At 37.7% G+C, this 27,434-nt stretch overlaps 1 protein-coding gene across 2 annotated transcripts; it reads left to right on the forward strand.

Moving 5' to 3' along the window:
* Positions 1 to 279: 279 nt before the first annotated feature.
* Positions 280 to 27,068, forward strand: LOC135787927 (uncharacterized). Of its 2 annotated transcripts, XM_073814429.1 has the most exons (13): positions 280 to 1,931; positions 4,958 to 5,085; positions 5,381 to 5,473; positions 5,826 to 5,981; positions 6,474 to 6,706; positions 6,790 to 7,417; positions 7,645 to 7,758; positions 7,833 to 7,923; positions 8,061 to 8,168; positions 23,372 to 23,548; positions 23,739 to 23,891; positions 25,313 to 25,496; positions 26,134 to 27,068. In XM_073814429.1, exons 8-13 carry the CDS (start codon positions 7,857 to 7,859, stop codon positions 26,135 to 26,137), a joined length of 693 nt encoding a protein of 230 aa, XP_073670530.1. In that variant the 5' UTR covers positions 280 to 1,931; positions 4,958 to 5,085; positions 5,381 to 5,473; positions 5,826 to 5,981; positions 6,474 to 6,706; positions 6,790 to 7,417; positions 7,645 to 7,758; positions 7,833 to 7,856; the 3' UTR covers positions 26,138 to 27,068. The 2 variants fall into 2 exon arrangements, with proteins under 2 accessions (XP_073670530.1, XP_073670531.1); XM_073814430.1 differs by lacking the exons at positions 280 to 1,931; positions 4,958 to 5,085; positions 5,381 to 5,473; ... (4 more) ...; positions 7,833 to 7,923; positions 8,061 to 8,168 and adding an exon at positions 9,266 to 9,360.
* Positions 27,069 to 27,434: the final 366 nt, after the last annotated feature.

Consider the following 27,434-nt stretch of genomic DNA (forward strand, 5'->3'; position numbering starts at 1 on the left):
ACACTTTAAGCGCTACTTTACTCAACATTTAATCAGGAGATGTTTATCCTTTTTTATTTGTTTAATATTCTGCATGATGATCGCCATTGTAAACCATCGTCAGCAGTACATAATTGTTTTTTCGTGCTAGTCAGAACGACTTTCAATCTAATGTATTTCAATAGGAAGTATTTTTCGTGCCTGCACCACGTTTTTTTGTCCTATTATTTTTTCGTGTTTTTCAGCACGAATTTAATCTAATGTATTGCAATAGAATATACCCGGGAGCTGTATTGTTTTACTTTATTTGTCATTAATTTATTACACTTTAAGCGCTACTTTACTCAACATTTAATCAGGAGATGTTTATCCTTTTTTATTTGTTTAATATTCTGCATGATGATCGCCATTGTAAACCATCGTCAGCAGTACATAATTGTTAATTTACGAGACTGCAGAGTTTTGCTACTGCAATCGTTTCCAAATGTTGCCGTTTTTTCTGAGAAATATTGATTTTTCGATCGGTTTCGTGTGTCAAATACAAGAGTAAATACTACAGTACCCATGAGCCTTATCGACATCTACTATGGTGAAGGCACCAGCTAAAACTACATGTGGGCCCGCTGCAGATCACAATATTTTCTCAACACATGAACACTAACGTGTGCTTGATAGTTCAACAATACGATGTTATGGCCATCAATTTTGATTGTTTCTACTTTGATTGTAAAAAAAATAAGTCCGTTTTGGACGCCTGCATTTCCCAGAATCCTCTCTGCCTCCGTTGCTATGGAATCTGAGCCAGTCCTCTTTGCTATTGGGTGATTTCTTCTTCGGTACTCGTAATTGACAGGGATTCTCTCATCATTACGCGTAAATCACTGTCCAGGTAAGTCTCGATGCTTTCGTTTAAAGTTCACTATTTGTTTAAATGTTATAATTCACGCCTTTCTTTTGGCATTAGGCTGACATTGCCATACCCGTACGAAAATTAACCATGTTTTTGTGGTAAAAGTGTAGTAACCACGGTTTGTGTGTGTCGATTATTTGCAAAATGGTTTTACTAAACCAAACATGGTTTAACTTTTTTTTTAAATCCATGGTTATTTCTTAACTGTAGTAAAACAATGTTTAATTTTCGCAAGGGAAGTCTAAGGTTTCGTGTTAGAGAATTAAAGTCCCATTAAGAAGCTAACGTTAACCTAGTTTAAGTTCCCTGCTGAAAAAAACAGCAAGACCAGCATATGTTGTGTTTTGGTGCTGCTTTGCTAGTGAACACCAGCTAAACCAGCATCAAACCAGCATTAGCACCAGCTAAACCAGCATCAAACCAGCATTAGCGCCAGCATCCCATGCTGGTCATACCAGCATATGTTGTGTTTTGGTGCTGGTATGCTGGTGACCACCAGCATAGACCAGCATAATTCCCATGCGGGTTTGATGCTGTTTTTTTCAGCAGGGTTATCAACATTAGGGTAACTTAACGTGGTCATTGCTTTATTGTGTGAGCTTAATATAGTCTAAAGTTTTAATATTTGTCTTATAATATTTGTAAGAAAATAGGAATCCCCACTATCGGGGTACACTATTTAAGCCTTATATTAGAGCTAATTTACACTACATAATAAACATTTTCTGTTCTCCCTGCAGATCCTGTCAATCGAATCACCTGTTACAACTTAGATTTAACGTTGCTTATTTTATAAACCCAAATGCAATTTTAAGAGCCATCCATCCTCTCTTTCTTTATAATTTTCTGTCTATTTCTTGCAACCTATCTCTACATACTGCATCTGTTGTACCTGTCTGTCCAGCTGTGTGTTTGTCCTTCTGTCTTTGTCTGCTTTGCAATGGCCACCAGATATACCCCTCACAAACAGGATCCCCAGTACCAAGAGGGGAGGCTCATGGCTCTTGAGCTGAACCATGACCACATTGTAGCTGAAGCCAAGGTTAGAGTTTTTATTTACCTGTTAGTTTATACTTAAACATAATGGATGTGGGACAACTTAAAATAAAAATGATAAATATGGAAAAGAGATGAGTGTTGAAGATTTCATACGGTATATTGTAATAGCAACTTATTTAGCAAGTAACATCCTATAATGCTCTGTGGCATTTTTAAATAAGGTAATATATTTTGGAAAAGAGAGGTTTCATCCCCTGAGTTTCAGAGACTTGGAGAATCTATGCCAAGGCTCATTTAGATTATTCAATACTTACACTATGCTGTGTTTCCTTTTAGTTGTTGCATGTCTTTCACATCCTGTACCTTTTATTAGTCGGTAACACTTTAAAATAATGGTCAATACTTAATAGGTAGTTACACAGGAAGTAATGCAGAACAAATGGTTAGTGCTGCATTAACACTGTTATCACTACTGGTAACTAATAAAGAAGAGCGATTAACTAATCAGTAGTTAATAGCATACTAATGTTTGGGTTAAGTAACAATTAGTTACTTATTACTTATTTAATAGTCATTATTAACTATTACATGTTGAATAAATCCTGGTGAACAATACATTAATTAAGACATATTTTTAAAAAACTATAAATTAACTACATATTTACAGTTGCTGTAAATTAATTATGATGTGTGTGCATGCGTGCGCGTGTGTGCATGCGTGTGTATGAGCTATATGATCACATTTTGATACTTTATGTTATCTATATTGATTCATGATTAAATCAAATCCAGAACGTAAAATTCAGAAACGTAAGAATTAACCCCATCTTAATTATTAAATTATTATCACTTGCTTTTATGGTAAATAGTTAATAAATCCATGTTTGATTTTGAACCCATACGCTGTCACTTTAAGGAGGGGGAGGTGCATGACGTCATGCGGAAGTCACTCAGACAGCAAGCGCGTGCTGCGGCTAATATTAGAGCTGTTGTGTGATTAATTGAACACATCGATTCAACAAGAAATTTGAGTTATCTTTTCACAACCTTCTAAAGCTACAGAGAAGAGAAACGGAGAAGAGAAGCAAAACAGAGAAGATATTTTGCTGCGATGCAAAGAAACAACCATTTTGTGTTAAATAAGTAACGTTAACGTTAGCCTTTTTGAGTAAAATCTTATGTAAAATATGGCACTGACTACTCATAAATTAAATATTTAACATTTAGTAATCTGTGTAACTATTAAGTATTTTTAAAGAATTTATTAAAAATATATTCATTATGATGAGTCGTATGTTTCTATATGGATGCAGACAAAGGTCCGCTCTACTGTTTGTGTTGTTTCTCGTTTCAGTTTGCATAACGTTACTTTATGCCTTTACAGTACCATTTCTTTTATTTGTAATAGTGTTGTTATTATAAAAGTACAGGATTGTGTCTTTACTAGGGGGTTACCATGATTTGTACCTTAGAATACAATTTCTTATAATTAATTGTGCTAATTACTAGTACATTACCATGTTTTTCACTTTAAAATAATGGTCAAGATTTTAAGATTTATGCCTTAAGTCCTGAGTAATTACTAATAAGTTACCGTGTTTTTCACTTTAAAATAATGGTCAAGATTTTAAGTAATTTCTTAAGATTTATGTCTTAAGTCCTGAGTAATTACTAATAAGTTACCGTGTTTTTCACTTTAAAATAATGGTCAAGATTTTAAGTAATTTCTTAAGATTTATGTCTTAAGTCCTGAGTAATTACTAATAAGTTACCGTGTTTTTCACTTTAAAATAATGGTCAAGATTTTAAGTAATTTCTTAAGGTTTATGTCTTAAGTCCTGAGTAATTACTAATAAGTTACCGTGTTTTTCACTTTAAAATAATGGTCAAGATTTTAAGTAATTTCTTAAGATTTATGTCTTAAGTCCTGAGTAATTACTAGTACATTACCGTGTTTTTCACTTTAAAATAATTGTCAAGATTTTAAGTAATTTCTTAAGGTTTATGTCTTAAGTCCTGAGTAATTACTAATAAGTTACCGTGTTTTTCACTTTAAAATAATGGTCAAGATTTTAAGTAATTTCTTAAGATTTATGTCTTAAGTCCTGAGTTATTACTAATAAGTTACCGTGTTTTTCACTTTAAAATAATGGTCAAGATTTTAAGTAATTCATTAAGAACAGCGTGGTAATACTTGAATAATTACTAATGGGTTACCATGATTTTCTTAATATTAAGTCAGTCTTCCAGACTTATAAACATCAGTAAGGAGGGATATATCTAACAGAGGTTGAAAACATGGAATCTGTATTTTGTGAGGTAAGTTAGTTAGAGATTGGTTAAATCAATAAGATAGAAAACAGAATAAAAATGCTAAAAATTAAATGTATATGGTAATATAAGAATTGAATCCTAAAGAGTTACCATATTTTACCCTTTCAGTGATGATAGGTAACATGAGTAATTCAAAGTAATTAAGTAAACATATTTTTTTCAGATTGTATTATTAATAGTTACAGCAGTGGTTCTCAAACGGGGCCCCCAAATTTTATAACATTTTGTAAAGTACATTATCATAAATTCTGTGTAATTAAACCTCAGAAAAAATAAGGCTACTAACCAACTGCACCAAATTGTAGAATTTAATATGTTTTGTGTCATAAAAAAAATAGATTTTACAATTTTGTGGGGGGCACCTTACACAAAGGGGGGCGGCACGCCGAAAAAAGTTTACAGGATCAGACTTTATTTATTGGTATGTGACTGGTGATATGTATTTAATTCATAGTTACTTGAAATAAGTCGTAGTTAATGTATTGTTCACCAGGATTTTTCAACATTGCAGTAGTTAATATGTAACTAGTTGTTACTTAACCCAAACATTAGTATGCTATACCTACTGATTAGTTAATCGCTCTTCTTTATTAGTTATCAGTAGTGATTTCAGTGTTAATGCAGCACTAATCATTTGTTCTGCATTAGTTCCTGTGTAACTAACTATTAAGTATTGACCATTATTTTAAAGTGTTACCTATTAGTCTTACAAGAAATATTCACTTCAACACACAGAGAGCAGCTGTGGAGACGAAACGTTTATGCCCTAGAAGAGACCCTTCACAGACCTCTAAAAGGATCTTTGTTGGCTGGGGCAAGCCGAGGGGGAGGCAAGGAGGGTGACGCCAAGCCTCAGCTACAGGGTATATCTGAATTATTTCAGATTTGTAGGAATTGAAATGTAAATTGTGGACCAAATCAAATTACGGAATAACATTGTAATTGTATTTGAGTATTAACAGTTTAAATCATTTCAATATGACAAAACACATAAAAAATAGAGTATAACACTTAAGTATACTATCATGTCAAGTACTTGGTAATGTCTTTACCAAATGCTTAACAGAAATACATCTGATTTCATAAACAGTTCTGTATATAAGTTGAAAAAGATCATGCATGTAGTGATAGCCTAACCTGTTCTGTGTACTGTTGCAGTGAATTTTACAGGGTTGAGTGCTTCCTGTCATCCAGTGTGGAGTTTCCACTAAACTGTACCCTCAGCAAAACTAAATCCTCATGAGGAATTTGGTTAATCGCATTGATTAATTTGAGCTTAATATTATTTAGTCAATAATATTAAACTTTAATTACTTAAAGTATGCTTGCTAAGAATTAATGCACAGTGCCCTGCTTTATGGTTTAAGATGCATGTTTTTGGGATTTGAGAAACTTGGATAACCAGATAAAAACACATTTAAAAGAAAAGTAAATCTAGGACCTTCTTGCTGTGAGGTGATGGTGCTAAACATTGAGCCACTATGCAATCCTATACAAAAAAATCAAACCTAGAATCCAACTAAATCTTGAGTAGTTTGGTTTAGTGTATTATTTTTTTATGAGTTATTCATCTAAAATAATGTTAATTTCTTTTTCTTCCTAGGTGCAGAGAGTGGTTCTGTGGGGGGACCCTGATGTATTACGTCACAAAAAACAGCCACTCCACAATAGGGAATGTGTAAATAATAGGTTTTTTGAAGGCATCCGTCCAACCAAATGCATCATTAAAGGGGAAGATGGATATTGCACACAACACAAGGTATGGTCTCACAAAAGCCCTAATTTTGATGTTTATATGTGTCTGCAGCCAGTAACAGGTAATCTAAACTAGTGGTTTTCTTTCTTTTTGGCAGTCGGCAAGATGCCAGACCGCTGTTGTAAACACACAAACGTAATAATGCTTTCAGGCAAACCAGTCATTTTAATTACCATCAATGGTAAAACCAATTCACAGTTTAGATTTCCATTTTAGATTTGATGTTTTTCACACTATGTTTTGATGTTTTCAATGCTGTGGCATTGTGCTTAAAATTGCAGTAGAGTCAAAGTGCATTGTATAGCACATCACAATCTGTTGCAAAGCAATTTGGTGAATTAGCAAATTATACTACTCGAGGAGTTAGGCAGAAGGAGTGCTATACTGGGATTATAGAAACTTATAAGATGTCTGTTAAACATTCACAATGTGCAGAATGAACTAACTGTTATAAAATATAGTATGTGGTAAAGGTTTTTTTTTTTTTTTTTCAAGGGCGTTTTGACTTGCATCAGCCACTGTATGTCTGTTAAACATGCAAACAGCAAAGGACCCCAGACCTGAAAGACCTTCTGAGGATTGGATATTGACCAGCTTCAATAAACACCACCACACTTTACATACTGGACCTCCTGATCTCCTTTCAAGAACTCAAGGTCATCTCTCCAAGATTCTCCAGACAAGCCTTCGCAAAGCTGCTGGAGCATTGCACGAAGTGTGGAAGAAGAGTAAGTCTAAATGTTATCATTTTATTCAAAACTCCATAAGCAGACAATATCACAATTACTATTTCATTCTATATATCTTCCAGTCTGGATATATCAACGGCGATGCACTGCAACGCAGCTTCTTGGAGTTTTCATACGCTTCATTTGAAGCAGACCAGCTCTGCTGTGGTGCTCCTTTCACCTGCCCAGCCTGAACGCTAGAATTGTTGGCTGCTTCAGCAGATGGAAACAGAAAGCTATATCGCTTTTGCCAAACAGAAGGTGGTCTTTATTCCAGTATTTTTATTGGTTTATTTATTTACTTTAATTGATGGATTTCCTATTTTTCTTTCTTAGCTCTGGTGATCCTGTTTTTTGTGGCTGATGACAGTGCGGTGTCTAGATTTGTCAACACCATACAATTAGCACTGAAAATGCAAGTTTTAATCATAACTTGACAAAATAGTTGTTACACAAAAAATCTTGTTCGGAGTTGATTTCTACTTTTGCCTACCAAGTACTCCTAAATCAAATTAGGAATAAATGCCATATACTGTATTGTATGACACCATCACTTTAATTTGATTTGTTGTGTGTTTCATAGACTGTGGCTTGCAAATATTGGCCATACTTGAAGAAAGTTGCTAGTGTCCTTCCTGATCTTCAGGAGCTGACCTCAATGAAACCTTTCCTTAATGTCATGCATGCTTGAGCCACGCTACAACGTGTGAGGTATGTATAATATTTTTGCTTCATATGTACATGTGTAATGTACATTCATAAGAAATAGAAGTTAATGGCTTGACTACACTATTTAGATTATTTTTGGCATAACCATTTCTTGTACAGGTTGTAAAAGCCCTTTGAGGACAAATGTGATATTGGGCTATATAAATTAAATTTATTTGAATTGAATTAGTCTTGAATTCTTAAATTAGTCTTCCACCATTTATTCAAAGATTAAATGAAGTGGTAGGAACCAGGAAGGAACAGGGACAACCACCGGTGAGTGGAGCAAGTGAACAGCTACCTTTCACGTTGTGCCCGTACAACCAAATATATGTCCAAAGCAGGTGATCAGACTGTTTGTAATATTTTTGCACTTTTTTATATTGAGCATCATACCCTCATTATTTTCTTTCAACAGCACAGGTGGACATGCTTACATTGCATGCAATGGGCTGGAACCATAAAAAAGTATCTCTCTACATCAGGCACTTTCCACAATATATGTGAAAGTAAGTTTTTTTTTTATATATATATATATATATATATATATATATATATAAATGTTTTGTGTGTCTTTTAGTTGTTGTGTGCATTTTGCCTGTTGTTAATTGTACAATGTACAACAATCCTGATTATTGAATAACAGACATCCAGCACGAGACTGCAAGGCTGGCAGAACTAAAAACAAAGCTACATTGCAAAGATGAAGTGGCGTCACAATGGCTTTCTGATGTGAATGAATGGGCAGCTGGTGGTAAGCGAGACCAATATTCTTCCCACTACTATCTGAATTTTTCAGTTTGATATTAAACAAGTGCCAAAGATGGTAGGCTTATCATCTATTGCTTAACCTCCTAAGACAGGGGTGTCCAAAGTCGCTCCTGGAGGGCCTGTGTCCTGCAGAGTTTAGCTAAAACTTCGCTCAACACACCTGCCTCAAAGTATCTAGTCTGCCTAGTAAGACTTTGATTAGCTGGATCAGGTGTGTTTGATTAGGGTTGGAATAAAACTCTGCAGAGACACCGGCCCTCCAGGAGCAGGAGTGGACACCCCTGTCCTAAGACCTGGTGTGTCCACATACATGGACATCACATTTTTTGTTGTTTGCATCATAATACTTTATTCTGAGTAACTGGAACCTGGTACACAAACGTGAACAATTACACTGCTTCATTTTCAAAAAAAAAAATTATTTGGTTAATATATTTATTGGTTTTTCCTAACCCCAAATAGCTGGAAGAAATCTAAAATGCAAGCCAAACCAAAGCTCGGGTCTTAGGAGGTTAAACAGTTGGTGACATCTCCTGCCACCAAAAACAAGCCAACTTCATCTCACCATCAGATGTTATTGCACATTTATGTTGTGTTTATGTTTATTATAGTTTCTTTGCAGGAACCATACATATCAAGTTCAGGAAAGTTGTTTAAACCATTAAAATGGCTTTTATATACAAATTTATCCTCTGAAATGTTTGTGTGTTGTTTAAACAGTGAATTTGCTTTCATTATCACTTCTACAGAGACATCAGAAACATCTCATGCCAGTCAAGGCACCACACACAGAGAACTTCAGCAGTCAATTGAGGGGCTTAAAGGGATACTTCACCGATTTAGCATTCAGCTTTGTATCTGTAGAAACCCGGCAGTATTACTGAATGACCATGTTTCCCTCCATCATTTCCCCCTGAGAGGGGAGATATCTGCATTTTGGTTCTGCAAAAAAGTCCTCCGATGATGCAAAAATCGTCATATTACATCATCGGAGGACTTTTTTGCAGAACCAAAATGCAGATATCTCTCCTCTCAGGGGGAAATGAGGGAGGGAAACATGGTCATTCAGTAATACTGCCGGGTTTCTACAGATACAAAGCTGAATGCTAAATCGGTGAAGTATCCCTTTAATCTTAGTGTGATGCTGCGCAAGCAAACTCTCTACTGTCAGAATGGTATAACTATTATAATTTAATAGCTTGATAAATTCAAGCTAATGTATGCATCCTACTTTCCAACAACAATTACATGGAACTAGATAGAAAAGTTTGTTGACAAACTTTATGTTGGCTTGACAAAGCGTAGCCTGAACGTTTAAAAGGGTTTGACAGAAGTTTAGTTTAGTAGGCTATCTGGCTGTTAGTATGTTTAAGTGAAGCTAGCCTGATTAACATGAAGTTAGCATGATTTAGCATGATGTTAGCATGATTAGCATGAAGCTAACATGAGAATAGCATGATTAGCATGAAGCTAACATGAAGCTAACATGATTAGCATGAAGCTTGCATGATTCTAATATGATGCTAGCATGATTAGCATGAAGCTAACATCATATAAGCATGATTAGCATGAAGCTAACATGATGTTAGCATGATTAGCATGAAGCTAGCATGATTAGCATGAAGCTAACATGATGTTAACATGAATTAGCAAGAAGCTAGCATGATGCTAGCATGATTAGCATGAAGCTAGCATGATGCTAACATGATTAGCATGAAGCTAGCATGATGCTAACACGATTAACATGAAGCTAGCATGATGCTAGCATGATAAGCATGAAGCTAGCATGATGCTAGCATGATTAGCATGAAGCTAGCATGATGCTAGCATGATTAGCATGAAGCTAGCATGTTGTAAGCATGATGCTAACATGAATTAGCATGAATTAGCATGAAGCTAGCATGATGCTAACATGAATTAGCATGAAGCGAACATGAATTAGCATGAAGCTAGCATGATGCTAACATGAATTAGCATGAAGCTAGCATGATGCTAACATGAATTAGCATGAAGCTAGCATGATGCTAACATGAATTAGCATGAAGCTAGCATGATGCTAACATGAATAAGCATGAAGCTAGCACGATGCTAACATGAATTAGCATGAAGCTAGCACGATGTTAACATGAATTAGCATGAAGCTAGCACGATGCTAACATGAATTAGCATGAAGCTAGCATGATGCTAACATGAATTAGCATGAAGCTATCATGATGCTAACATGATTTAGCATGAAGCTAGCATGATGCTAACATGAATTAACATGAAGCTAGCATGATGCTAACATGAATTAGCATGAAGCTAGCATGATGCTAACATGAATTAGCATGAAGTTAGCAAGATTTATTATGAAATTAGCATAAAGCTAGCAAGAAACTAGCATGAAGCTAGTATGACTTAGCATGAAGCTAGCATAAGGCTAACATGACCAAAATACCCAACCGATTCCAGAGATATAAGGCTTTGTTTATTATGTTGCTAGGGTGCTCATATTTGGTTGCTAGGGGCGTGGCTTAATACCTTGATAAGAATCCTCAGAGACTGATTGGATGCCTGAGTAAAATGAGCCCACCCCCATGTCTCTGTGACACTGTGCTGCAAAGATATCCTTCTGGGCATTTTATAATGGCAGTCTATGGGATATGTTGCTAGGTTGTCCAAAAATGGTTGCTAGGGGCGTGGCTTAATAGCTATGAGATGATCCCTAGAGACTGATTGGATGTCTGAGTAAAATGAGCCCACCCCCATGTCTCTACGACACTCTAAAGTGAAGATATTCCATCTGGGACGTTTTTATTCCCTTATATGGGCATGTTCCTTGCCCCATTATAAGTCAATGGGGAAATTTGGGTGCCTCTTACACCCCAGGGGTGAAACTTACACCCCAATGTGAGGTATGTTCTCACAGTGCCTGTCAGCCTCTTCAAATGTGGTAACCCACAAGTTTCTACAAATTTCTCGCTTGCAGCTATGACCCGTCAAAGTTTGCCGCAATGTTAAGTCAATGGAAAATTTGGGGTGTTTGAGCGCCCCGTTTAGGAATTCGGTAGGTCCCATCAGTTAGAAAAGATATAGCATAAATCTACGTACCAGTCTTAAAAGTTTTGTAAAGTTTTGTGGGTGTAGCTTGAAAGCTCTAGGAGGAGTTACAGTTAGAAAAAGTGTGGACCAGAAGAATAATAATAATAACTAGATAGAAAAGTTTGAAGACAAACTTTATGTTGGCTTGACAAAGCCTAGCCTGAATGTTTAAAACAGATTGAGAGAAATTTAAAACAATTTAGTTTAGTATTATAACTTTCCGTAAACATGATACCAAAAGTTACCATGTTAGCATGTTTAGCACTAAGTTAGCATGATGCTAACATGAATTAGCATGAAGCTAGCATGATGATAACATGAATTAGCATGAAGCTAACATGATGCTAACATGAATTAGCATGAAGCTAACATGAATTAGCATGAAGCTAGCATGATGCTAACATGAATTAGCATGAAGCTAGCATGATGCTAACATGAATTAGCATGAAGCTAGCATGATGCTAACATGAATTAGCATGAAGCTAGCATGATGCTAACATGAATTAGCATGAAGCTAGCATGATGCTAACATGAATTAGCATGAAGCTAACATGATGCTAACATGAATTAGCATGAAGCTAGCATGACTTAGCATGAAGCTAGCATGATGCTAACATGAATTAGCATGAAGCTAACATGAATTAGCATGAAGCTAGCATGATGCTAACATGAATTAGCATGAAGCTAGCATGATGCTAACATGAATTACAATGAAGCTAGCATGATGCTAACATGAATTAGCATGAAGCTAGCATGATGTTAACATGAATTAGCATGAAGCTAGCATGATGCTAACATGAATTAGCATGAAGCTAACATGATGCTAACATGAATAAGCATGAAGCTAGCATGATGCTAACATGAATTAGCATGAAGCTAGCATGATGCTAGCATGATTAGCAGGAAGCTAACATCATGTTAGCATGATTAACATGAAGCTAGCATGATGCTAACATGAATTAGCATGAAGCTAACATAAATTAGCATGAAGCTAACATGAATTAGCATGAAGCTAGCACGACGCTAACATGAATTAGCATGAAGCTAGCACGACGCTAACATGAATTAGCATTAAGCTAGCACGACGCTAACATGAATTAGCATGAAGCTAGCACGATGCTAACATGAATTAGCATGAAGCTAGCACGATGCTAACATGAATTAGCATGAAGCTAGCACGATGCTAACATGAATTAGCATGAAGTTAGCACGATGCTAACATGAATTAGCATGAAGCTAGCACGATGCTAACATGAATTAGCATGAAGCTAGCACGATGCTAACATGAATTAGCATTAAGCTAGCACGATGCTAACATGAATTAGCATGAAGCTAGCACGAAGCTAACATGAATTAGCATGAAGCTAGCACGATGCTAACATGAATTAGCATGAAGCTAGCACGAAGCTAACATGAATTAGCATGAAGCTAGCACGATGCTAACATGAATTAGCATGAAGCTAGCACGAAGTTAACATGAATTAGCATGAAGCTAGCACGATGCTAACATGAATTAACATGTAGCTAGCATGATGCTAACATGATTTAGCATGAAGTTAGCAAGATTTATTATGAAATTAGCATAAAGCTAGCACGAAACTAGCATGAAGCTAGTATGACTTAGCATGGAGCTAGCATAAGGCTAACATGACCAAAAGACCCAACCCCCATGTCTCTATGATGTTCGGATCCAGAGATATAAGGCTTTGTTTATTATGTTGCTAGGGTGCTCATATTTGGTTGTTAGGGGCGTGGCTTAATACCTCAATAAGAATCCAAAGAGACTGATTGGATGTCTGAGTAAAATAAGCCCACCCCCATGTCTCTGTGACACTGTGATGCAAAGATATCCATCTGGGCATTTTATAATGGCAGTCTATGGGAGATGTTGCTAGGGTGCCCAAAATGGTTGCTAGGGGCGTGGCTTAATAGCTCTGGGGTGATCCTAAGAGACTGATTGGATGACTGAGTAAAATGAGCCCACCCCCATGTCTCTACGACACTCTAAAGTGAAGATATTCCATCTGGGACGCTTTTATTCCCTTATATGGGCATGTTCCCTGCCCCATTATAAGTCAATGGGGAAATTTGGGTGGCCCTTACGCCCCAGGGGTGAAACTTACACCCCAATGTGAGGCATGTTCTTACAGAGCCTGCCAGCCTCTTCAAATGTGGTAACCCAGAAGTTTATACAAATTTCTCGCTCGCAGCTATGACCCGTCAAAGTTTGTCGCAATGTTAAGTCAATGGAAAATTTGGGGTGTTTGAGCGCCCCGTTTAGGAATTCGGTAGGTCCCATCAGTTAGAAAAGATATAGCATAAATCTACGTACCAGTCTTAAAAGTTTTGTAAAATTTTGTGGGTGTAGCTTGAAAGCTCTAGGAGGAGTTACAGTTAGAAAAAGTGTGGACCAGAATAATAATAATAACTAGATATTAAAGTTTGAAGACAAACTTTATGTTGGCTTGAAAAAGCGTAGCCTGAACGTTTAAAACGGATTGACAGAAGTTTAGTTTAGTAGGCTATCTGGCAGTTAGTATGTTTAAGTATGAAGCTAACATGATTAGCATGAAGCTAGCATAAAGCTAACATGATTAGCATGAAGCTAGCATGATGCTAGCATGATTAGCATGAAGCTAGCATGATGCTAGCATTATTAGCATGAAGTTAGCCTGATGCTAGCATGATTAGCATGAAGCTAGCATGATGCTAGCATGATTAGCATGAAGCTACCATGATGCTAGCATGAAGCTAGCATGATTAGCATGAAGCTAGCATGAAGCTAGCATGATGCTAGCATGATTAGCATGAAGCTAGCATGATGCTAGCATGATTAGCATGAAGCTAGCATGATGCTAGCATGATTAGCATGTAGCTAGCATGATGTTAACATGATTAGTATGTAGCTAACATGAAGCTAGCATGATGTTAGCATGATTAGCATGAAGCTAGCATGATTAGCATGAAGCTAGCATGAAGCTAGCATGATGCTAGCATGATTAGCATGAAACTAGCATGATGCTAGCATGAAGCTAGCATGATGCTAGCATGATTAGCATGAAGCTAGCATGATGTTAGCATGATTAGCATGAAGCTAGCATGATTAGCATGAAGCTAGCATGATGCTAGCATGATTAGCATGAAGCTAGCATGATGCTAGCATGATTAGCATGAAGCTAGCATGATGCTAGCATGATTAGCATGAAGCTAGCATGATGCTAGCATGATTAGCATGAAGCTAGCATGATGCTAGCATGATTAGCATGAAGCTAGCATGATGCTAGCATGATTAGCATGAAGCTAGCATGATTAGCATGAAGCTATCATGATGTTAGCATGATTAGCATGTAGCTAGCATGAAACTAGCATGATGCTAGCATGATTAGCATGAATCTAGCATGATGTTAGCATGATTAGCATGAAGATAGCATGATGCTAGCATGATTAGCATGAAGCTAGCATAAAGCTAGCATGATTAGCATGAAACTAGCATGATTCTAGCATGATTAGCATGAAGCTAGCATGATGCTAGCATGATTAGCATGAAGCTAGCATGATGCTAGCATGATTAGCATGAAGCTAGCATGAAACTAGCAAGATTAGCATGAAGCTAGCATGAAGCTAGCACGAGGCTTGCATGATTAACATGAAGTTAGCATGAGAATAGCATGATTAGCATGAAGCTAGCATGATTTAACGTGAAGCTAGCATGATTAGCATGATGCTAGCATGATTAGCATTAAGCTAGCACTATTTAGCGTGCAGCTAACAAGATTTAACATGAAGTTAGCATGATTTAGCATGAAGTTAGCAAGATTTATTATGAAATTAGCATAAAGCTAGCATGAAACTAGCATGAAGCTAGTATGACTTAGCATGGAGCTAGCATGAAGCTAACATGACCCAAAGACCCAACCCCCATGTCTCTAAGATGTTCAGATCCAGAGATATAAGGCTTTGTTTATTATGTTGCTAAGGTGCTCAAATTGGTTGCTAGGGGCGTGGTTTAATACCTCAGTAGGAATCCTAAGAGACTGATTGGATGCCTGAGTAAAATGAGCCCACCCCTATGTCTCTATGACACTCTGGTGTAAAGATATCCATCTGGGCTTTTTATAATGGTAGTCTATGGGAGATGTTGCTAGGGTACCCAAAATTGTTGCTAGGGGCGTGGCTTAATAGCTCTGGGGCGATCCTAAGAGACCTATTGGATGACTGAGTAAAATGAGCCCACCCCCATGTCTCTACGACACTCTAAAGTGAAGATATTCCATCTGGGACGCTTTTACTCCCTTATATGGGCATGTTTCCTGCCCCATTATAAGTCAATGGGAAATTTTGGGGGCCTCTTACACCCCAGGGGTACAGCTTACACCTTAATGTGATGTATGTTCTTACAGAGCCTGTCAGCCTCCTTAAATGTGGTAAGCCACAAGTTTCTACAAGTTTCTCACTCGCAGCTATGGCCCGTCAAAGTTTGTCTCCATGTTAAGTAAATGGGAAATTTGGGGTGTTTGAGCGCCCCGTTTAGGAATTCGGAAGGTCCCATCAGTTAGAAAAGATATAGCACACTAAGTCAGACCAGTCTGAAGGTCCGTGGAAAATTTGGTGCATGTAGCTTGAAAGCCCTAGGACGAGTTAGTGTCAGAAATTTTGGGGTGCTAAGAAGAATAATAATAATAAGATATAAGTTTAAAAGCAATAACAATATGTTGGCTTTTTCAAGCCAACATAATAATAACTAGATAGAAAAGTTTGAAGACAAACTTTATGTTGGCTTGACAAAGCCTAGCCTGAATGTTTAAAACAGATTGAGAGAAATTTAAAACAAGTTTAGTTTAGTATTATAACTTTCCGTAAACATGATACCAAAAGTTACCATGTTAGCATGTTTAGCACTAAGTTAGCATGATGCGAACATGAATTAGCATGAAGCTAGCATGATGATAACATGAATTAGCATGAAGCTAACATGATGCTAACATGAATTAGCATGAAGCTAACATGAATTAGCATGAAGTTAACATGATGCTAACATGAATTAACATGAAGCTTACATGATGCTAACATGAATTAACATGAAGCTAGCATGATGCTAACATGAATTAGCATGAAGCTAGCATGATGTTAACATGAATTAGCATGAAGCTAGCATGATGCTAACATGAATTAGCATGAAGCTAGCATGACTTAGCATGAAGCTAGCATGATGTTAACATGAATTAGCATGAAGCTAACATGAATTAGCATGAAGTTAGCACGATGTTAACATGAATTAGCATGAAGCTAGCACGATGCTAACATGAATTAGCATGAAGCTAGCACAATGCTAACATGAATTAGCATGAAGCTAGCACGATGCTAACATGAATTAGCATGAAGCTAGCACGATGCTAACATGAATTAGCATGAAGCTAGCATGATGCTAACATGAATAAGCATGAAGCTAGCATGATGCTAACATGAATTAGCATGAAGCTAGCATGATGCTAGCATGATTAGCAGGAAGCTAACATCATGTTAGCATGATTAGCATGAAGCTAGCATGATGCTAGCATGATTAGCAGGAAGCTAACATCATGTTAGCATGATTAACATGAAGCTAGCATGATGCTAACATGAATTAGCATTGAAGCTAACATGAATTAGCATGAAGCTAGCATGATGCTAACATGAATTAGCATGAAGCTAGCACGACGCTAACATGAATTAGCATGAAGCTAGCACGACGTTAAAATGAATTATCATGAAGCTAGCACGATGCTAACATGAATTAGCATGAAGCTAGCACGATGTTAACATGAATTAGCATGAAGCTAGCACGATCCTAACATGAATTAGCATGAAGCTAGCACGATGCTAACATGAATTAGCATGAAGCTAGCACGATGCTAACATGAATTAGCATGAAGCTAGCACGATGCTAACATGAATTAGCATGAAGCTAGCACGATGCTAACATGAATTAGCATGAAGCTAGCACGATGCTAACATGAATTAGCATGAAGCTATCACGATGCTAACATGAATTAGCATTAAGCTAGCACGATGCTAACATGAATTAGCATGAAGCTAGCACGATGCTAACATGAATTAGCATGAAGCTAGCACGATGCTAACATGAATTAGCATGAAGCTAGCACGATGCTAACATGAATTAGCATGAAGCTAGCACGATGCTAACAAGAATTAGCATGAAGCTAGCATGAAGCTAACATGAATTAGCATGAAGCTAGCACGATGCTAACATGAATTAGCATGAAGCTAGCACGATGTTAACATGAATTAGCATGAAGCTAGCACGATGCTAACATGAATTAACATGAAGCTAGCATGATGCTAACATGATTTAGCATGAAGTTAGCAAGATTTATTATGAAATTAGCATAAAGCTAGCACGAAACTAGCATGAAGCTAGTATGACTTAGCATGGAGCTAGCATAAGGCTAACATGACCAAAAGACCCAACCCCCATGTCTCTATGATGTTCGGATCCAGAGATATAAGGCTTTGTTTATTATGTTGCTAGGGTGCTCATATTTGGTTGTTAGGGGCGTGGCTTAATACCTCAATAAGAATCCAAAGAGACTGATTGGATGTCTGAGTAAAATAAGCCCACCCCCATGTCTCTGTGACACTGTGATGCAAAGATATCCATCTGGGCATTTTATAATGGCAGTCTATGGGAGTTGTTGCTAGGGTGCCCAAAATGGTTGCTAGGGGCGTGGCTTAATAGCTCTGGGGTGATCCTAAGAGACTGATTGGATGAATGAGTAAAATGAGCCCACCCCCATGTCTCTACGACACTCTAAAGTGAAGATATTCCATCTGGGACGCTTTTATTCCCTTATATGGGCATGTTCCCTGCCCCATTATAAGTCAATGGGGAAATTTGGGTGGCCCTTACGCCCCAGGGGTGAAACTTACACCCCAATGTGAGGCATGTTCTTACAGAGCCTGCCAGCCTCTTCAAATGTGGTAACCCAGAAGTTTCTACAAATTTCTCGCTCGCAGCTATGACCCGTCAAAGTTTGTCGCAATGTTAAGTCAATGGAAAATTTGGGGTGTTTGAGCGCCCCGTTTAGGAATTCGGTAGGTCCCATCAGTTAGAAAAGATATAGCATAAATCTACGTACCAGTCTTAAAAGTTTTGTAAAATTTTGTAGGTGTAGCTTGAAAGCTCTAGGAGGAGTTACAGTTAGAAAAAGTGTGGACCAGAAGAATAATAATAACTAGATAGTAAAGTTTGAAGACAAACTTTATGTTGGCTTGAGAAAGCGTAGCCTGAACGTTTAAAACGGTTTGACATAAGTTTAGTTTAGTAGGCTATCTGGCTGTTAGTATGTTTAAGTATGAAGGTAGCATGATTTACCATGAAGCTAGCATGATGTTAGCATGATTAGCATGAAGCTAGCATGATGCTAGCATGTTTAGAATGAAGCTAGCTTGATGCTAGCATGATTAGCATGAAGCTAGCATGATAAGCATGAAGCTAGCATGATGCTAGCATGATTAGCATGAAGCTAGCATGATGCTAGCATGATTAGCATGAAGCTAGCGTGATTAGCATGAAGCTAGTATGATGCTAGCATGATGTTAGCATGATTAGCATGAAGCTAGCATGATGCTTCCATGATTAGCATGAAGCTAGCATGATGCTAGCATGATTTGCATGAAGCTAGCATGATGCTAGCATGATTAGCATGAAGCTAGCATGATGCTAGCATGATTAGCATGAAGCTAGCTTGATGCTAGCATGATTAGCATGAAGCTAGCTTGATGCTAGCATGATTAGCATGAAGTTAGCATGATGCTAGCATGATTAGCATGAAGCTAGCATGATGCTAGCATGATTAGCATGAAGCTAACATGATGCTAGCATGATTAGCATGAAGCTAGCATGATGCTAGCATGATTAGCATGAAGCTAGCATGATGCTAGCATGATTAGCATGAAGCTAGCATGATGCTAGCATGATTAGCATGAAGCTAGCATGAAGCTAGCATGATGCTAGTATGATTAGCATGAAGCTAGCATGATGCTAGCATGATTAGCATGAAGCTAGCATGATGTTAGCATGATTAGCATGAAGCTAGCATGAAGTTAGCATGATTAGCATGAAGCTAGCATGAAGTTAGCATGATTAGCATGAAGCTAGCATGATGTTAGCATGATTAGCATGAAGCTAGCATGATGTTAGCATGATTAGCATGAAGCTAGCATGAAGCTAGCATGATTAGCAAGAAGCTAGCATGAAGCTAACATTTATTGCGTTGCTAGGGTACTAAGTTTGGTTGCTAGGGAGAAAATTGGCATCCCATAATGATCACCCTTCAAGCCACAAGTTAAACGGTCCAACCCCCGTGTCTCTACAATGTTCTGATGCGGAGATATAAGGCTTTGTTTATTCCGTTGCTAGGGTACTAAGTTTGGTTGCTAGGGAGAAAATTGGCATCCCATAATGATCACACTTCAAGCCACAAGTAAAACGGTCCAACCCCCGTGTCTCTATGATGTTCTGAAGCGGAGATATAAGGCTTTGTTTATTCCGTTGCTAGGGTACTAAGTTTGGTTGCTAGGGAAAAAATTGGCATCCCATAATGATTACACTTCAAGCCACAAGAAAAACGGTCCAACCCCTGTGTCTCTACGATGTTCAGATCCAGAGATATAAGGCTTTGTTTATTATGTTGCTAGGGTCTTCATATTTTGTTGCTAGGGGCGTGGCTTAATACCTCAATAAGAATCCTAAGAGACTGATTGGATGCCTGAGTAAAATGAGCCCACCCCTATGTCTCTATGACACTCTGGTGCAAAGATATCCATCTGGGCTTTTTATAATGGTAGTCTATGGGAGATGTTGCTAGGGTACCCAAAATTGTTGCTAGGGGCGTGGCTTAATATCTCTGGGGTGATCCTAAGAGACTGATTGGATGCTTGAGTAAAATGAGCCCACTCCCATGTCTCTAAGACACTCTAAAGTGAAGATATTCCATCTGGGACGCTTTTTTTCCCTTTTATGGGCATGTTTCCTGCCCCATTATAAGTCAATGGGAAAATTTGGGGGCCTCTTACACCCCAGGGGTACAGCTTACACCCCATTGTGAGGTATGTTCTTACACAGCCTGTCAGCCTCCTTAAATGTGGTAAGCCACAAGTTTCTACAAGTTTCTCACTCGCAGCTTTGACCCGTCAAAGTTTGTCTCAATGTTAAGTCAATGGAAATTTTGGGGTGTTTCAGCGCCCCGTTTAGGAATTCGGAAGGTCCCATCAGTTAGAAAAGATATAGCACACCTCGTCAGATCAGACCGAAAGTCTGTCCAAAGTTTGATGGCTGTAGCTTGAAAGCTCTAGGACGAGTTAGAGTTAGAAATTTTAGTCTCAGAAGAAAAAGAATAATAATAATAATAATAATAATAATAAGTTTAAGTGCAACAACAGTATGTTGGCTTTCTCAAGCCAACATAATAATAAGCTTAGATCGAAGAACAGTATGTTGGCTTTGTCAAGCCAACATAATAATAATAAGCTTAGATCGAAGAACAGTATGTTGGCTTTGTCAAGCCAACATAATAATAATAATAATAAAGATAGTAAAGTTTGAAGACAAACTTTATGTTGGCTTGAGAAAGCGTAGCCTGAACGTTTAAAACGGTTTGACATAAGTTTAGTTTAGTAGGCTATCTGGCTGTTAGTATGTTTAAGTATGAAGGTAGCATGATTTACCATGAAGCTAGCATGATGTTAGCATGATTAGCATGAAGCTAGCATGATGCTAGCATGATTTACCATGAAGCTAGCATGATGTTAGCATGATTAGCATGAAGCTAGCATGATGCTAGCATGATTAGCATGAAGCTAGCATGATGCTAGCATGATTAGCATGAAGCTAGCATGATGCTAGCATGAAGCTAGCATAATGCTAGCATGATTAGCATGAAGCTAGCATGATTAGCATGAAGCTAGCATGATTAGCATGAAGCTAGTATGATGCTAGCATGATTAGCATGAAGCTAGCATGATGCTAGCCTGATTAGCATGAAGCTAGCATGATGCTAGCATGATTAGCATGAAGCTAGCATGATGTTAGCATGATTAGCATGAAGCTAGCATGAAGCTAGCATGATTAGCATGAAGCTAGCATGATGCTAACATGATTAGCATGAAGCTAGCATGATGCTAGCATGATAAGCATGAAGCTAGCATGATGTTAGCATGATTAGCATGAAGCTAGCATGAAGTTAGCATAATTAGCATGAAGCTAGCATGAAGTTAGCATGATTAGCATGAAGCTAGCATGATGTTAGCATGATTAACATGAAGCTAGCATGAAGCTAGCATTATTAGCAGGAAGCTAGCATGAAGCTAACATTTATTGCGTTGCTAGGGTACTAAGTTTGGTTGCTAGGGAGAAAATTGGCATCCCATAATGATCACCCTTCAAGCCACAAGTAAAACGGTCCAACCCCCGTGTCTCTACAATGTTCTGATGCGGAGATATAAGGCTTTGTTTATTCCGTTGCTAGGGTACTAAGTTTGGTTGCTAGGGAGAAAATTGGCATCCCATAATGATCACCCTTCAAGCCACAAGTAAAACGGTCCAACCCCCGTGTCTCTACAATGTTCTGATGCGGAGATATAAGGCTTTGTTTATTCCGTTGCTAGGGTACTAAGTTTGGTTGCTAGGGAGAAAATTGGCATCCCATAATGATCACCCTTCAAGCCACAAGTAAAACGGTCCAACCCCCGTGTCTCTACAATGTTCTGATGCGGAGATATAAGGCTTTGTTTATTCCGTTGCTAGGGTACTAAGTTTGGTTGCTAGGGAGAAAATTGGCATCCCATAATGATCACACTTCAAGCCACAAGTAAAACGGTCCAACCCCCGTGTCTCTATGATGTTCTGAAGCGGAGATATAAGGCTTTGTTTATTCCGTTGCTAGGGTACTAAGTTTGGTTGCTAGGGAGAAAATTGGCATCCCATAATGATTACACGTCAAACCACAAGAAAAACGGTCCAACCCCTGTGTCTCTACGATGTTCAGATCCAGAGATATAAGGCTTTGTTTATTATGTTGCTAGGGTCTTCATATTTTGTTGCTAGGGGCGTGGCTTAATACCTCAATAAGAATCCTAAGAGACTGATTGGATGCCTGAGTAAAATGAGCCCACCCCTATGTCTCTATGACACTCTGGTGCAAAGATATCCATCTGGGCTTTTTATAATGGTAGTCTATGGGAGATGTTGCTAGGGTACCCAAAATTGTTGCTAGGGGCGTGGCTTAATAGCTCTGGGGTGATCCTAAGAGACTGATTGGATGCTTGAGTAAAATGAGCCCACCCCCATGTCTCTAAGACCCTCTAAAGTGAAGATATTCCATCTGGGACGCTTTTATTCCCTTTTATGGGCATGTTTCCTGCCCCATTATAAGTCAATGGGAAATTTTGGGGGCCTCTTACACCCCAGGGGTACAGCTTACACCCCATTGTGAGGTATGTTCTTACACAGCCTGTCAGCCTCCTTAAATGTGGTAAGCCACAAGTTTCTACAAGTTTCTCACTCGCAGCTTTGACCCGTCAAAGTTTGTCTCAATGTTAAGTCAATGGAAATTTTGGGGTGTTTCAGCGCCCCGTTTAGGAATTCGGAAGGTCCCATCAGTTAGAAAAGATATAGCACACCTCGTCAGATCAGACCGAAAGTCTGTCCAAAGTTTGATGGCTGTAGCTTGAAAGCTCTAGGACGAGTTAGAGTTAGAAATTTTAGTCTCAGAAGAAAAGAAGAGGGAATAATAATAAGTTTAAGTGCAACAACAGTATGTTGGCTTTCTCAAGCCAACATAATAAGCTTAGATCGAAGAACAGTATGTTGGCTTTGTCAAGCCAACATAATTAGCATTTAATTCTGAATTCTGTTCTTGAAATGTCTAGTCTCTAGGATTTATGTAGCTGTAACATTTTAGCTTCCTCCCCTAAATGGATCTTTCAGTTACCTCTTTGTCAATCTAAATTGTAATTTTCGCATAAAATTCAATTGCTGCTTTCCCTTTTGCTTGTAACATTTTTTCTTGGTGAACAGTTCACAAACCCCTGTACATGTCTTTCTAGACAGCAGCAAGCTTCGCCACCGCCTTCGAAGAAAGCTGGCAGAGGACAAAAAGCTCCTTCTTCAGGAGATACAGAAATACAATGATCTTGTACTAGACTCTGCCACAAACATCATTGACCTAGCTGTGGTGGAGCATTCCTCACTGGAGAGAGCAGTGTGTCTCAGATATGGCAGTGGTATGTCAAGAATTTATTTACAGTTTTGCTTTATAGAGTATTCTGAACAAAAGCATGCAACATAGTCAGTGTTAAAATATTCATTTAATTTATTGGCGTTTGCTTATTATGTATCAGTTTGTAAAAAGTATGCATAATGCGATTATGCAATATTGCCTCAAATTAACATATAACTGTTATTGATTCTTAGCAAACATTTCAGTCAAGAAACGATTGCATGACCAAGTGATGTTGACAATGCGACTGCAAGAGGAAAGGGGCATTGTGGTGTTGGAGATGGCACAACACTACACATGGTTGCAGAGCCTGGCATTGGCTCTCAAGAACAAGATGGCTGAGGAGGGTAAGTTAAATAAAAATCCTGTCAATTCAAAGTATGAATAAAGAAGTCACCCTCAGTCTCCGAACTTGGATGGAGTAGAACGGTTATTGCTCTGTTTACCATGGACATTTGGCTTGTACATAATAAAATAGGCATTATAGTTGTTGTTCACAACAAATACGGCTTTGCTAGACTGTGATTTAGGTAGTACTAGTTTAACACAGTTAAATATTTAACACAATGCCAGTTTCTTTAACTCACAAAAGTGTTAAAGGGGTCATATTATGACATTTTTTATTGTGTAAAATAAATGTTTGGTGTCCCCAGAGTACATATGTGAAGTGTTAGCTTAAAATACCCCACAGATAATTTATTATAGCATGTTAAAATTGCCACTTTGTAAGTGCGAGCAAAAACGTGCCATTTTGGAGTGTGTGCTTTAAATGAAACAGCCAACATCTAAACCTGGGTTAAGAAAATAACACATAACACAGAGATGGTGATAGAGAGAATAAAGTAAAAGATTGCAGATCTTCATCAGTGTTACTTTTTAACACACTTTAATATTGGGACTATATATATATATATATATATATATATATATATATATATATAACCCAGCAGTGTTCGTTTAACTAGGGTTCAAGGACAACAAACACAAAAAGTTTATAACAGTTCATTACAGTTAAAATCGAAGCATTAAAATTGAGTTTAAATAATTTAGTTTCACTAAATGACAGGCGACCAGCCCAAATGGAAGACTGAAATGTGTGGGTGGACTGTAATTGCATCTCTAACTGTACGTTCACAACGCTGATGGAGACTCTGGCTGCCCTGCAAACAACGCTATAGAAAAAGAGTAGCGGACACTCGAATATGTTCTACAGAATCCTTTTCCACCTTCTGATTGATTGCCGCCGAATGTTTTCTCTGACTTCCGGCCACATTAACGCTCTCGTCGGTGGCGGTGTGAACGTATAGTAAGGAAACTGGTATTATTAACTCTGTCAATTAACTCCAACTCTGAACAACAATTTACTCTGAATATGTTAAATTTACTCTTTAGGTGTTCAATTCAACTCAGAAATGTTTAACACTGAAATTTTTACTGTCCAATTTTGCTGTGTACTTAAGCACAACTATATTGAAGAAGAAAACGGTTAACCAACAGGACCTATCAGACATTGGCTGAAACACAAAATGCTTTTTTCTGCTTTTGGTCTTTCTGCATTGAATTACCTCAGTGATCCATCATGTTGCCTCGGTTTAAACAGAGTCATCTAGCCGGGTACCATTGCAACAATGCACAGAAAAATGACAGCCATTCTTGTATGTAGATTTAAATGGGTGAAATTTTTTACTCTATTGAAGTTCTTTGGCCTCAAAAAGCAAAATTAATATCAAGTTAGTTTGTCTTCAATGTAATCTCTTTTGTATTTTAGACAAGGGAAATAAAGAACTTTGCTGTCTCTTAAGAAGATCGTCAGTGGTGTCAGAAGGGTTGCAAGTCGTCCTTCAACAATACAAGACTGCATTAGGTCTGGAGGTCTCTGTCCTTCTACATGTTGAAGAAGAAGATCAAAGTGACCTCAGCAGTCCAGATACCAGCGAGGATGAAAACATAATTTACTGTGGCTTAAGCCCAGTTCAGATAAAAGATTTACAACAAGACAAAGCTGTTTTAAAAGTTAACAGGGGGAAGTTGCAGCAACATGAACTGGCTCGTCTCAGCTCTACTCAAGCCAGCTTTTGGGGTTGCTGCATCACAGCTTGTCAATTTGCCAGCTGCTGGTTTTAGAAGGTTTCAACACACAGTCAGCTTGTAACAGAGTCAACTGGTCAAGTCACTATTCAACTAAGTCAACTATTGGCTGGTTCAAGTTTTGGACGAAAGAAAGTGGGGAACAATTAGTTTATTTGTTTGAGGAACAGCTGTGTCTGTTTGCCTAAAAACGTAAAATGTACTTAACTCTTCAGGGAACCTTATGTGCACGAGCACAATGCATACCTATTCTGGCTTGGTTAAAGTCAACATGGAATTGTAATTGCTATATTACACTGACTTTCACTGTAGGCTCAAGCCATTTCACTGACAATGTTAATTTAAGCAAGGCTTTTTCAAGTGAGCACAGGTTTCCTTAGCTGCATTGATGGAATTTCCCCATTATTTTTACATGAAATCACATTTTTGTGTAATAAATAATGCTTTACACACCTAAAACAGCTGAACTTAACCTTCTTTTCCTACCTCTTGCTTTCCCAGATAGAAACTGCACAAAGGACTGCGTTTAAGGAAATGGACTTGGCATATATCTGTGTTGTGTTAGTATGCTAACTACATTAAAATCTGTATGCATCCTATATTGTTGAAATGTTCAACCTGTGTCTAGATTATCAAGCATGTTATTTAGCACGTTGATGCTCCTTAAATATGCACAAACATCTCAATATAGGTGCAACAATCGTATGATATTATCAGATGTAATAATTGAACTGATGTTATATTTGGCTAGTGTATTCATAATTTGTGTATTTAAAGTTGCTAATGGGCATTGTTAGCCACCTCACAAACTCAATGTTAAAACACTGCTTATTGTGCCTTATTGTGTTTATTTACTTGCATTGGTGCAGTAATATTGATGTAATGCAGTAAGGTCATTGGTGTGTTTTACAATGGCTTTGAACAGAGCTCAACCAATCAGAATAATCATTGATAATAAAGTAAAAGTTTTATAACGGGTAAGTTGATATGAAATACTGTAAGCACATTCATCAGGATGACTTTGCTGACCTTTTGACCTTTATTACCACATTTAGGCCAAAATGTGAAAACTCTACTTGATTGAGTGTATTATAGGATATAACTGTTGTGCACCATTGAAGATAAACATCATAAATTCTTTCTTAAAGATGGATAATTTGTTGGCCATGTGTCTGTCACTATCAGTTCTGTTCTTATAAGCACATTGTACATTAAGCTCTATAGTATGCAAAAGAAAAATACACTACATTTATATTTTATGATTATACTTATATTGTGTATTACTACATTTGATAGATAACTTTATTCCCCTGTTCTGCTGGTGGTTTTCAAGTGAACTTCACAGTCTAGTGTTATTAAATTCAGCCTTATGGCTTGATTGACAAATTTGCATTTCATGTATTTTCACTGCTTTTATTGTGAAAGACAAAAAATAAAGTGTTTCTAAACATGAGCATATTATGTTTTTACTTGTTCATACATTGTTAGTTAAAAACAAAATGTGATCAAATGTGTCAAAATATGCGTATTTATATGGGCGATCTTGGTTAATTTGACAACAGACTGCATTATATAATAAATGCATTACTTTAAAGCAGGGGTGGGCATTCCTGGTCCTGGAGGGCTACTGTCCTGCAAAGTTTAGCGCCAACCTTAATCAAACCTTTGATTACAGCCTTTGATTAGGGTTTTTCAGGTGTGTTTGATTAAGGTTGGAGCTAAACTTTGCAGGACAGTAGCCCTCCAGGACCAGGAATGCCCACTCCTGCTTTAATGCATGCATTGGTCTCCAACAAGGTTGC

This window comes from Paramisgurnus dabryanus, chromosome 4 (assembly GCF_030506205.2).
Source record: "Paramisgurnus dabryanus chromosome 4, PD_genome_1.1, whole genome shotgun sequence".
Lineage (NCBI taxonomy): Eukaryota > Metazoa > Chordata > Actinopteri > Cypriniformes > Cobitidae > Paramisgurnus > Paramisgurnus dabryanus.

Excerpts from the sequence above, each read along its gene's own strand:
- LOC135787927 (XM_073814429.1), top strand. The coding sequence starts at position 7,857 with ATGCAATGGGCTGGAACCATAAAAAAGTATCTCTCTACATCAGGCACT. Across the intron at positions 8,169-23,371 it reads GAATGAATGGGCAGCTGGTG|ACAGCAGCAAGCTTCGCCAC; the intron begins GTAAGCGAGACC and ends ATGTCTTTCTAG. Across the intron at positions 23,892-25,312 it reads GAACAAGATGGCTGAGGAGG|ACAAGGGAAATAAAGAACTT; the intron begins GTAAGTTAAATA and ends TTTGTATTTTAG.